This window comes from Dermacentor silvarum, chromosome 6, assembly GCF_013339745.2.
Source record: "Dermacentor silvarum isolate Dsil-2018 chromosome 6, BIME_Dsil_1.4, whole genome shotgun sequence".
Lineage (NCBI taxonomy): Eukaryota > Metazoa > Arthropoda > Arachnida > Ixodida > Ixodidae > Dermacentor > Dermacentor silvarum.
In genome coordinates this window covers 7573807-7587731 of record NC_051159.1, presented here as the reverse complement: position 1 = coordinate 7587731, position 13925 = coordinate 7573807, and the positions used below count along the sequence as shown (strand labels likewise).

Sequence of the window (13925 nt, the reverse complement as noted above, 5' to 3'; positions counted from 1 at the left end):
CATTGTGACTTAGCATAAGCCTCTAAACTGTGTCTACTACAGTTTATAGAATTATACTGGATACAAGACACCAAAAGCAGGAGAAACTGATATGTTATAATAATCAGATAGCTCTGATTATTACCAATACCCAGTGAGTAAGACTTTTACAAAATTCATGCAAACAATGTAACAATTTCCAATATGTTGTAAATTCCGTGCTCACGTTGGTTTCGACGGGAATTCAGGGCGCAGGCTCCTTTCCCAAGCGTATCACCCCTGAAGGAAGCCGAATGCCAGGCCGGGGCACGCTTGTACCCATTTGAACCAGTGGGTGCCCGGCGGTGGTGGGAATCGAACCCACAATCTCCCGCAGCCGAGGCGGGCACTCTACCACTAGGCCACGGCTATTTTGTTGTTGACGCAAGTCAACAACATCATATTTGTTGACTTCCGAAAATATAAGAAGTGCAGTTTGCAGAACTGCATTATCTATTCTTGTGCTGAGGTACTGATTTTTGAAAATATTTGTAAGAAAACTTAAATCCCTCCATAAACAGTTCTGCTTCCAACAAGTCGATACCGAGTATAGTTCTGTCTCCTAAATGCAATAAATGTCAGTAAAATTATATCAGCAGCTGTATATTGAGATAATTCATGCACTTTGCATAAGTTCAAAAAGAACAATCAGAGGTGGCAGCACACTGAACAGCCCTCTTAATAAAATTACAAGAACATTTATAGTCACAGTACATCAACACAGCAGTGGCTTCCGGCAATGGAATACAACATCAAACAAACATGCACCTTTGATGACCTTCAATAAAAGTAAGGAGTGTAACAAAAGACACATCATTCTAGTGTGCAAACGACAGGAAAGCCAGAAACACACCGATGATTAACCCCTTAAAGGGCTCATTAGAAAAAAACTGTACCATAATGAATCATTTATTTCATGTGATATGATACCATAACATTATTAAACCACCTAAATAATAACGACAGAATGTCTACTGCAATCTTTGTAATGGAAAAAAAGAAAACACCATTAAATGCTATGCATACAAGAACCATTCGCAAATTGACAAAATACTCATGACGAGCTGAAGTTGGCAAGATCCATTAAAAGGTTAACAACTGTGCCTCGCACAGATTGGCTGCAGCAACCTGTCTGCATTTCCCTTACGTCATCATGGATTGCCAAACTGTAAGATGGTCTGTCAGTCTATCCCTGTTGAAGTGATATTCCTCACCACAGTGGCTACTGTTAGTGCTTTTGGCAATTGATGTGTCTGCCTTACCCATCTGTATGCCAGGTCAAAAAGCTACCATCGTACTGCACAACCTGTCTACAGTTGGACCCACTTATAACAATACCAGTTTTAACAATGTATATTGGATATAACAATGAGCGTTTATGGCAACCTTAATTTCGTGTGTGTTCTATGGTAAAATAAACTGCTTATTACAATGTCCCCATGCTGCACAATTGGTTATACATGTATGACAATGAAATCTGACTAGTGGGCACCTACGCTGAAAGGAAAAACGATACGAAATCCTGGGGGCAAAAAAAAAGAAAGCGAGACACTGCACCTGTCTGCATGTCATACCCTCAACACTCCCTTGCCTGTGTGCCACACATGCCATCGACCCCGCTGCATTGACAGCCTTGCGTGCTTTTCCTGTCTCATTTCCACCATTCCGAAACATGTGTCAACTGCACCAACGGCCGTCATCGGCGATGCTAGTCGTCGGTGCTGTTGACTCAGTGTTTCGGAGGTGTGGAACGGGGATGGCTGGCATTTTTTTTTCTCTTCCATAATGTCACAATCCTCTTCCTTTCGGTGCAGACACCCAGTAGCCAAATTTAATTCTTATGACTAATAACGCTGTATGGGAACATTGTAGTAAGTAGTTTGTTTTACCATCGAACACAGAAAAAAAGTTCACAGTGCCTCTGGTGCTCATTGTTACATCCAAGTTTTGTTAAAAAAGGTAATGTTAGGTTTGTTCGATTCAGAAAAATTGCATAATACCGCAAACGAAAAGGTGCAGGTGATGACAGTTGTGGTATGCAAATTCGCAAACAGATAGATTAATGGGTTTTAATGGTGTGAGAACATGTTTGGTCAATAAGTGCCGCAACTACAAACTACAATATTCGCAAATAGGATGGTAGTCTATGCCTAGACTAACCATATTTTTAGTATATAGTCCTGAGAAGCATGCAATTCCCTGGAATGCAAAAAATGTGTGGTGCAAGCTTGTACAACTAGCTTAGCATGCAGAATAGCTTATCTTCTGAAAGAGCTTTCGTAATCAAAGACAGTTTTCATCATGCTATGCGAGAATTTGTTATCTCATCACCTTGTGAAGGCAATGACAGTGGCTAGGCTGGCTCTGATGGTAAGCTTTTGTGAATACCCCAAACGTTGTATTGGTTTCACATCCCACTGCGCTGTGCAGGGAATTTTTGGACCAACTTGCTCAGAAAAAGAAAGCATGCATCAGGATCAGGTAAATTCTTTAATCATTCATTAAAGTAACAATTAAATTCTGTGGTTTTACATTCCAAAACCACTATCTGATTATGAGGTACGCCATAGTGGGGGACTCCGGATTAATTTTGACCACCTGGGGTTCTTTAATGTGCACCTAAATATAAGTACACAAGCGTTCCTGCATTTTGCCTCCATCGAACTGCGACCCCCAAGACTGGAATTGAACCCGCGACCTGGATCTCAGCAGTGCAAAGGCGTAGCGCTACCAATTGATTACCCCGGCGGGTAATCATTCATTGTAAGCTACCATTTTCACTGAAAAATCTTCCTAGACAGGGCAAAATATAGGGTGTATGCACTTGACGTCATCCGCGAGGAGTGCTACCGTCGTCCGTGGTTGCCACTATGTTGGCGGTCGCCGTCCTTAGGCGGCCTAGGCCTAGGCGCTGGCAGTAGTGCAATGGACGATTCAGCGGAAGGTTGCACTTCAGTATTTATAGTCAATTGGTGCGTTCGGTGACTATAATGCACTTAAATGCATACGCACACGGTTTAGATAAACCAGAGCGATTGTGCTACGAAGAAAAAGTGCGCTTGTGCGGCAGCACCGACCCACTTGAGCTGAAAGACGCTGAACTTCAGCACGATGTCGGGCTGCTGCCTTGCGTGGATTTCACCGACATCAAGGACTATCTTGTGCACAGAACAAGTTTTGTGTCGCGCAAGCAACTAAACTCATACAAATTCATGGAAGGCCATAACTATTTCATGAGCGGCTGGGTGCAGCAGCCGTTCGTCAAATTGTTGTCGTTGCTGTTGTTGTCGGAGAGGTGAGCAAACGTCCGTCGTTTATTTTTGTTCATGTTTATTCTTTTTTTGGTGAAATAGCCATGTGAATTGGTGTGTGCATCCCATAACCACGGTAATGGGATGTCGTGGTCGGAGAGGGATTAGATGCAGCAGTTGTTTTCAAATGGTTTTTAGAACTCCACAAGCGCTGCGTGGCGTGCATGTGTTTTAGTGCTGGTTAGAGACGTGCAGCTTTCGAAAGAAACACATTTCCTTTTTAATGACCATCAGCATTTCCGTAGTCCCGCAAATGTCATTCATTGACGTCATACAAATTAGCGTTAACATTATTTTATTTTGAAAAGTAGTAAGTGCTCCAACTCGATCTGCAGCCACCACAATGTTCAAATTGACTTCAAATTTTTAGATCTCGACGCTTAAACTGTCTGTTTGTACTCGCAGATTCGTCATTCACAGTCATTCAATGAAAAGCTGCTCGTACCGTGGCTTCTCATAAAAGAAGACGGCGACACCGCGTAGTTCACCATTATGCTGCTGCTGCATTGGCGTACAATCGCGGCACGAATAGTCTCTCCGTGCACGCAGATGCACTAATTCAAGTACTTTCTATGTAGTAACATGCACTCACGACTCTGCGCAGAAAACACTGCTGTGTGCGAACTCTCCACGACAGCTTGGACGATAACGATCGCCAATACTTCTGCGATGCACGGACGAACCGACGACCGTAAACATGGCGCGGCTGCCTGGCAATGCTGTCGCCGCCTCACGGATCAAGGTTCAGTGCATACTCCCTATAGGTGTTTTCAGTGAGATATGACATGTGTTCTACACATTCACTGTTCCCTAAGTGCCGCCAGGATAGATGCTACCGGTATAGCTGTCACCACATTGGGGTCACTGTTGGGGACAGCTGCATGCACAGTGACCATTCCAGCTTGAATTATCTGTTGAAGGCCGATTTCAGGATCGAAACAATGAAAATCTGTGCCCATAAAAATGTATGGATGCCAGTCGTGACCTTCGGTTGAGGTTGAATTATAATAATTCAATTAAGTACAGTCAAATTAATGGCAGTCTATTGCAGTTAGCCGAAGGCGAACTTCCTGCTTTTCCTGCTATGGGAGTCCACAGAAAGTTGGGTGCACGAGACAGCAACAACTGAAATCGCAAGCATGGTCTATGTGTGGAAAACGTGGACAGACTGGCACAAATGTATGGATTAAGTTTCTTTCCACATACATGTATCACAATTTTCTTGGCTGTTGTTGAGGCAGTGAAGAACAAGAGCAAACCAAACTGTGAGTCGCAAATCTAGCTCTTTACTGAGTGAGTATGTGCCAAGAAAAAAAAAAGTGCCGCATTTTCCGGTCTATAAGATGCACCCCCCTCAAAAAGGCCATTTTTCCAAGAAAAAAAAATGTATATAAGTCGCATTGGTATATAAGATGCACCTGTTCGTTCGGTAAGCAATGTAAAATTAGTAGCGACGTTTCACTTGGTGAACGTGGGTCATGCGCAAATGTATGGGAGCCATATATTTCCCATATAATGGCGGTAGCAATGATACGGGCACTCCAGGCGCATTTCTGCCGTCGTGGTTGCTGCGATGTTTCGTATAAAGACCAAGGGTGAGAACATAATCCTAGCACGCTGAATCGCGCACAAGGGAGGAAAGCGGGAAGGCAGTGCAGAAGGGAGGGGGGGGGTGCGGCTTGTACTCTGGTAGCAACTGCATAGTTTGCACAGCAGCATGCGCCGTATCTTGACAGCGATCTGCAGATGCGACGACCAACTCACGGTCGGCCTGTCACCGCTTGCGTTGCTGCTCCATCCTTCTCGCACGGCTGCTTCGGGAACTCAATCGCGAGAACCCGGTACCTCAATAGCGCGCACAGAACCCGTAGCAATTAAATCAACCAGTGCGCTTTGCGTAGCCATAACATCGAATCCGATATTGACAGCAGTTTTTTCGGAAGAAAAATGTACACAAGTCGCAGCGTTCTGTAAGACGCACCGCCGAAAAATCCGCAAAATCTTATACACCGGAAAATACGGTAACACTCAAAGCACAACGATAGCACAGTCGTCAGTCATTGAAAATCTGATCTACGAGTCAAGGGCATCGGCTATTTATTTATACATGACTCATTGTACATTCCAGCATAATAACTGGTGCTCACGTACATTTTGGAATGTGCTACATCACGACAGTTAAACCTCGATGTAACTAACTTCATATAACAAAATTCTCGATATAACAAAGTATTTAAGTCTTAGCAACTTTTTGTCCATAGAACACCACATATTTCGAACGTCAATTTATCTAAGTGTGTTTATGCCCAATTTCAATATAACGAAATTTCACTGCCACTGCAAATTAATACCGAGGCAATAAATGCAAACTTCCGTGGATGAAGATGTGCAAAGGATTGAATTACAAATGGCTGCTTGCGAACGCAGGCTCTCCCATTGCGCGCCAACTGCCAGAACGAAGCAGCATCATGTTCCGTATAAAGTCCAAGTGCGATAAGATCCTATCGCGCCCTGTGCGGAGTATGCTTTGAGTGCAAGTGCAAGTGTGCGAGAGTGAGCCGAGAGGAACGGTGGCTTGATGTGCGCCGTGTTCCTGTGTGAGGAAGGGGAAAGGGGAGGAGGGGAGCTAGCTCACAGTAACGCGCTCAAGCACATGCGAGGGGGAAAGGAAGTGTAGGGTAGGTTGGCACGCATCCTTTCTAGCGCAGCTGTGGCTGAGCATGGCTGCCAGTGCGGATGATCGCATACCAGCTGTGCACCGTTGTAGAGGTAATCAGCCGCGTGTGCAAAGAGTAGGCATGCCGAGATGTGTGCTGCCTTCCCACACATGTAGTACCGGAAGTTGTCTAATCTCGAGTTTTGGAGATGCGTTGAATCAAGAGGCAGAGGATGAATTCGTGCAATCTGGCACATGCAATCTGATTAGACAAGATTCCTTCGCTATTGAACCAGTGACAGCATTTGAGAACGTTCCAATACATGTAGGCGCATCTTCCACCGAGCAATAACATTAAAAGAGTGGTTAGCCGATGAGAAACAATCACAGGAAAAAGATAAACACTGTACGTGTGTCAATACTGCAATTTATGAGTTTTTACTTCTCTTTTACTTTCTAATCTTTCTTTTACTTTCTAATCTTTTACTTTCTAACCTTTTACTTTCACTATGCCTAATTTCTTTTTCAAACAAGAGCATTCCGGGTGCCATTATGCTTCCAGACTGCTTCCAGTATGTGCAAGAAGCTGTGTACAAAGTATATGTACTGATGTCGGAATTTAGACAGTAAAAATGTTGTTCGATTCACACATGGCTCACTGCACTGCCTGCACAAAGCAAATGACACGACCTGCAACTCGGCGCTTGTTTCAGAAGAATGTAAACATGCATCGGCGCTGCCTCAAACTTTTTCAACAGCCACGCCTGAATCAAACTGACCAGACTTCTTTCCGTTTTCAGAGCCAGTTCATAAAAAAGCCGACGACACGAGCAATAAGGTGCTACTCACATGCACCGCTGAACATTTCCTTTTACTGTTGCTCTTTTGCATCCTCTCCCATTTCGCTCCATGTGCTCTAAGTTCGTTAAACATTTTCAAGGCTCTGAAGAAGCCCATTTAATTTTTTTTTGCTCATGCAGTCATTTTTGTTGCTGCTTCTTGCAACTGGGGTTGGAGCATTGACTCTTAACAGTACGACATATTAAAAAAAATGGTCATTACATCTAGACTAACTTTAATGAGTAGAGTGTCAAATTTGTTGAATTACATAAACCTGCTTTTTATATCCGATACTATCGACCGGGATCGTATAGTGGGTTCGACTGTTTGGCATTAAAGATTTCTCCGCCTGAAGAACTGCTTTCACAGCAACAAGTGAAAACTCAGGTCACAACAACTGAGTTTCTCACTGTGAGATCAGTGGGCAATTAAACTATGGGATACAGTATTGGTGCTTCGGCAAATGAGCCTTCGAGATACAGGACAACATGAGCGCTTACTCACAAATAACAGTTTTTTGAAGGAAGAACACCTTTTCTTTGTCCTTTCCTTCGGCTTTGTATGTGTTGTTCGCGCTCCCCCACTTCACCATAGATCGTTAACAACTTGCCCAAATCTATACCTTGCGAAAGAGATCCAGGGTGGAAAAATGTCTGGCTGCGTCGTTGAGTCTCACGCGTCTATGTAAGCTGGCCTCGTGGAGAAGTTAATCTTGCTGCTCCCATCTCCAACTTGCTACACACAAGCACTAATTTATTGGAATATGTGTTTTCTGAAAGTTACTACCAATATGAAGTTGTAAGTCTGCACCCGCCCTGTATTACGTGTCCATTCTCAGTGTATTTAGCGCTGCCCTGACTATATATACTTACAAAATTAACTAACTAGCCGAAAGCAAAGTTTTAGTGCAAACAGGATTCAATCGACTGGACATTTAGATTGTACCAACATTGGGGCCAGATGTCCAAACAAAACCTGCTAATCTAAAAAAAAAATTACTCCATCTCCCGCTAAAGGGAACCATGTGTGGATGCGAAGCAGCGGGGAGATGGTTAGCTTGAGCGGGAGATGGTTTCGCGGCAGCGGCCCGAGCGCTCATCGCGGCGCTGCACAGGAGAGAGAATGAGGCACGCGCGCTCCGTCATTTTCATACCACGGAACTACCGTGGCGCCCCCAGCGGAGTATGCAGCTGTTGCACCACCTGTCGAGCGCCGCTCCGGATTCTCAGAGGAGAGAAAGGGGGGAGCGAAGGGGAGGGGGAGGGGACGCGCATGCGCTGTGGGGGTGTGGCACGCGGGACAACAGACAGAGCTGCCGGCAAGAAATGCTTCGCATTTAAAAAACTGTCAGCTCTTCCACTGGGGTGGAGATGGAAGACCAGTGAAGCTGTACTATGGTGGGAATTACGTATTTCCAATTATGACTATTAAGATGTGATGGTGTAATTGGTTATTTGAACTATTAAGGAATGAGAAATATATATGATCCGGTGGTTTTCATTTCTTTAGTGACCACAGGCACCATGGCCTTATGGTCGCTATGGTACACGTACCACCATAGGGTGTACGGCAAACGTTGGCATGTTCTTCATAAACACGTCACCAACGCCGCGCGCATTCGGTGCGAACGTGGGCAAAACGCCATTGCTGTCGACAACAGTTGTGTGCGTTGTTTATGTGACCGCACACAACCACTGTCAAAAGACTGGCTATGCAGCGGAACAGCTAAACGCCGTCGTCAACACTGTTACGGGAGAGGCGGGCGAGAGCCTAGAGATGCGAGTCCGCGGCACAGGCGGCAGAGGCCAGCAGGGCTGCGCATGCATCGCAGTGGGATAGTGGGCACGCACACACACAGTCTAGGGTGCCTCGATGCCCTCCTCGCCCACCGCTCCCCTTCCACTGGGAAGTCGCGTTTGCTCTTCGCCGTGCATTCGCTCCTTGTGAAAGCGCGCATCCCTTGCCTTCGCGCGCTTTCACTCGCACATAAGTCGCGTTTGCTCTCCGCCGTACCTTCGCTCCCCGTGAAAGCGCACGTCCCTCGCCCTTGCGCGCTTTCACTAGCACATAAGTCACGTTTGCTCTCCGCCGTACGTTCGCTCCTCATGAAAGCGCATGTCCCTCGCCCTCGTGCGCTTTCACTCACACATAAGTCACATTAGCTTTCCCCCGTACATTCGCTCCCCGTGAAAGCGCGCGTCCCTCACTCTTGCGCGCTTTCATTCGCACATACAGCATACGGCCAATGACAGTTTTTTTCTATTGCCAGACGCGACAATCGAAGAGTGAGCCCTTAACAGCTTCGCTGTAAAAAATAATAATTCTGATATATAAAGTACTTGGTAAGATTTCAGGAGTTTTCAAGGCATTAAAAATGGCATTTTGAAACTCGGCGGACTTCGAGGACTGCTACAAATCCTGAAAAACTTCATTATAGAAAAGGGCACTCACTTCCTGCTTCTCAATGGTCGCCTGGTCCGTGATACGGGTCATGAGTTCAGTCATGTTGGTGTCTACCACCATACCTCCCATCACAAGCTCGTTCAAGATGTAGTGCACCTGAATTTGGAAACAAGAAAACGAGGGTTAGGTGGGATTCAAAATGCTTTTGTGCAAGTTTGTAAGGCTTGACTTCATGCCAACATAACACTGCCAGAACAGTTAGCAAACATTTTTCATTTTGGCAATTCACTTCATTTATTACCCCTGAAGTGTTGAAACTGCAATTACACTCGCTCATGATGGCACTATTCAATGAGTTCTTTTTTTTTTTTCAATCTAGTTTGTTCAACAGCTAGTCTAATAAAAACACAGTGTTGTTCAAAAATAAATATATGCACTTAGAGATTTACACGACAATGTGAGGTTATGGATGCTCAACATTTTAGCAATTATAGCTGTGATGGCTATCTCGTGAATTTTGAAACTTGAAAAGAATGCAAGCATATCTAGGGACTTTAAGTGCACTGATGCTTGCCAGTATTTTTGCTAGGGCTTAGAGGGTCTCTCCTTCTATTAACACAAAAAACTGACAAGCCAAAAATGTCACGTCGCACAATCCTGTTGCGGTCAGAACGTATGTGTAGAATGCAGCTAGAAGTCTGGTGCTGTGCAAATATAATTTGGCCAGGGCTTTTATTTGTGATTACGAATGTGCTATGTGCAACTTTGTTAATTTATAATGCCTACAATGCTGCTGAGGCATCACAACAGGGCCGCGATTTTGTAGCGATGCCTTATGACTTATTCTATACTAGTCTTGTCATCCACCGCTCACGGCCGGCTGGTCCCATTGATAACGCGAGCGGACCGTCGCTATGACCACTGACAAAGTGCGATAAGTGCAAAAAGGCATTATTACCGGAAAGGCATCGCTACAAAATACCGACCCAGTACGGATATGTACCGCCTGACCTTTTGTTTACTTCAACATCACATTATTTTTACAAAAGGCATTGAAATGTGATGTATTTTCTGTTTCAGGGGCCTTTTGCAGTAGATTGTATGAAGAATGCCTCTACTACAATGTGGTACCAGCAGCAAATTAGATCATTTCTACAGCACAAAAAAAATAGAAATAACAAAAGTGTCTATTCATCAACCAACATAGAATCCTATGCTTTCTTTTGCTTTTCGAATGTTGTCTGTACTGAAAGTAGTAAACTACAACTAGTCCTGTCACCTCTGTTACTTCATACTGAGACACACAAACAGTGTATGACTACATGGCATGGTCTGCCACCTATTTCAGAGAAAAACTGACAACACACTTGTCTGAAGGTCAACAAAACTTTCCAACAGGACTATAACAAGCCTGTGCAAATGTTTTACCCAAAAAAAAAACATTGCTGAAACGTGTGCACTACCAACAAAGTTGCAGATAAGAAGCATCTGCATATCCTCATACAGAGACTGAACTGAAAGGATGTCAGCACATTTTTAATGCGATTAGCATTCTTTGCCTACTTGAGCCGTTTTGAGCCTATCTATCTAGGGTCTTATGCCAACCCAGTGGCCCAAGTTGTCTACCAGCATGGGCCACTAGGTATGTGCTCTTCGTTGTGATGCCGTCGTAGACATTCTATCATCGTCATCTGACTCCCATCATGCTGTCATCGTCACGCCTTCTACACTGACCCAGTGGCCCAACAATCTTGGGCCAATGTGCTTGTGGTCGTGTTGCCATCGTGGTTGCATTGTCATCATTCTAGCATTATCATTCGACTCTCATCACGGCATCGTTGTCATGCATTCGCTGTCATGCCATCGTCATGATGCCATCGTGCTCGTTGCATCGTCGTTACTCCAGCTTCGTCACTGGACGTCATCATGCCGTCATCGTCAGGTCTTCTACGACAACCCAGAGGTGCAAATTGTCTAATAACTTAGGCCACTAGGTATGTGACGGTCATAATGCCATCGTAGTCACTGCATCTCCGGCATTCCAGCTTTGTCATCCGACTCTCGTCATGCCGTTGTCGTGAGGCCATCGCGGTCGTTCCATCATCATCATTTTGAGTTTGTCATCCAACTGTCATCATCGCGTCATCATCACGCCATCATTGTCACACAGTACAGCATAAACCGTATTATAAGTCGAATGGGAATATAGGTCCATCCTCTAAGTTTAGGTCAAAAAATAAGAGGAAAAAAAGAAAATAACTGAGAACCACAGAAACGCCTTTATTTTCGAAGCGTGTGCTCACCCACCATCGGAGGACCTGTAGTCCGATGGTGGGTTCATTCTTCAGAAGTAGCAGCACTGTCCACGAAAGACGACCATTTGTCGCTGACCGTCTTCCACAGTGCGCAGTAGCAGCACAAAGTTTTCAAGTGTGTCCGTGAGTGTGTCCTCAAGCTGCGGATTCACCGCACTACGCCAATGAAATGACGTTTTGCACGGGTTGCACTTCAGCAGCTTTCCTTTCTGCGCTCTCCAATACCGCACACTTTTCTCTGAAACGCCAAACTGGTGATGAATGGGCGTGTTGCCGTTCACTTTGGCGAAGCCAAAAACTTTTATCTCAATTGTATCTGAAAACTGCCTCTTTGTGCCGCTACTCATCCTTCAACGGGCAAAAAAATAATAATACTAAACAATTCAGACGCAACGTTGATCAGAACAGAAAAGTCAGAACGGATCGGATGCAAGAACACACAAAGGACACAGCGAGATGAGGAAAAAAAAGCCCATGTAAACCGACGACGACTCCCATTCGGCTAAAGACCGCTACATAAGACAAGGAGTAACTTTATCTTGTTTTTTTTCATGAAAATATCTCGACTTATATTCCGGTTTATATGGTAGTCGTCATACAATTCTCGTCATGCCGTCGTTCTACCTTTGTCATCACTTCAGAAATATCATCCCATTGTCGTCATGCCGTCGTCGCCATACAATCTTTGTCAAGCCATAGACCTCATTCCTGCTTCGTCATTCTATCGTAACTCATGCTGTTGTCATTAAATCCTAACTATGCCGCCACTGTCATGCCAATGCTGTCATACCGTTGAGGTCGTGTCATGGTCGTCTTTCCAGCTTCCTGATCAGGTTGTCGTCATACCGTCATCACACCACTGTTGTCATCCCATTGTCTTCATGTCATAGTGGCCATGCTGTCGTTGTTATACCATCGTTATCATTTCAGAATGGTCATCTCATTGTTGTTATGCAGTCGATCATACCTGCTTTGTCGTTCCATCGAATTCATTCCTTTTTCGTTATTTTATCATCGCCACTGCGTTGTTGTCAAAAAGTTTTCCGTCATTCCATCATACAAATGGGCGACCATGTTGAGCGAGTGCCCAAGCGAAGTGGGTCAGTAGCAGGCACAGTGTATGTCGTATGCAACCAAAGCAATCAAAGTCTCAGAATGACCACTACAGATTTGAAACAAACGTTACTGCAGAAATATGGTGTGTTGGTACATTGCTTGAATGATAAGTGCATTACCATTGACAGTCACCGTGAGACAGGTTCTGTCGTAATTTTTTTTCTGTGAAAAAAAACATGTCAATAAAGCCTCAACACCATCAGGATCTTGGTTTCATTGGCTCCGTGGTTTATGTGGTTATGACAACTGCCAGAATGGAAGGCTTCAGCATTAAAGGGACACTAAAGAGAACCACTAAATCAGTTTTGACTAATGAAGCACTCTTTCAAAACTCCATTTTTGTGAACATCACGGTAATAAGTTCATTATTAGGAGAAAATTAGGCTCAAGATTTAATTCTTTGAATTTTGCACCGAAACCCCAGCGCCGATACCTTAGTGTGATGTCAAGGATTTCAGATTATGGCTTCGTATTTGGGCCGTTGTGGCTCCACAAATGTTTTTGAAAACTTCCATATAGATTAGTCTTTGGCTGTTCTAGAAAACAGTGTAGTCCACTTTTACCGATTAAAAGTTAAACAGACCAGAGCAGACGCCGTCAAAATCTGAATGTTCATAGCGAGCTGGTCCGCGAGCTTCAAGGCGGCGTTTTTGCATCTTTTCAGTCTTACCGAGTCGGTCAGTTTTCAGTCTTACCGTGGTAACAACGGCTTTTTTTTACATTTCTTTTTTTTTTGCAATTCTTTTTTTAATTTAGTCAATGTACTTTATGGGCCTCTATTTGAGCCCTGTGTCCCATATTAAAAAAAAATTGTCATCGGAATGCGATTAGCATTCAAGCAATGTAGCAACATGCCGTATTGATAGAGATACGTTTATTTAGGAATTTATAATGGTCATTTTGAGAATTCCGTACCTTTGGCTAATGAGACAAGTTCTTTCCGGTATCAGCCCACTTTGCTAGGACACTCGCAAACCAAGGTCGGTCTTAGGGCACGGGCCTCAATTTGAGCCTTATGCCCCACCTTTCAAGTGCTCAGGAGTTACACTATTAGCAAACCTTTACTAGTATGAGTGAGAGAGAAAACTTCATTGGAGGTCCGGCAAAGACACGAACTCATCGCGCACTGACTAGTCCCACGTCGGGACCGGCAGGTCTAGCCCACCGGCCCGGACGCGAGCAAACCTTTACTAGTCTTCTCGCATTACCACTGCCTGCGCTAGTGGCTTCCAGATATTCGGGATACTTACATTGTAGCCTATATAA

The 13925-nt window shown here is 44.5% G+C and overlaps 1 protein-coding gene across 2 annotated transcripts in view; it reads right to left on the bottom strand.

Moving 5' to 3' along the window:
• Positions 1-13925, bottom strand: part of LOC119455272 (AP-3 complex subunit sigma-2-like) — a 39678-nt gene that overhangs the window by 11818 nt on the left and 13935 nt on the right. For both annotated transcript variants that reach the window (XM_037716674.2, XM_049668674.1), the window contains one exon: positions 9277-9384. In XM_037716674.2, the coding sequence (XP_037572602.1) occupies positions 9277-9384 (108 nt within the window). The remainder of the gene's footprint in view (positions 1-9276; positions 9385-13925) is intronic.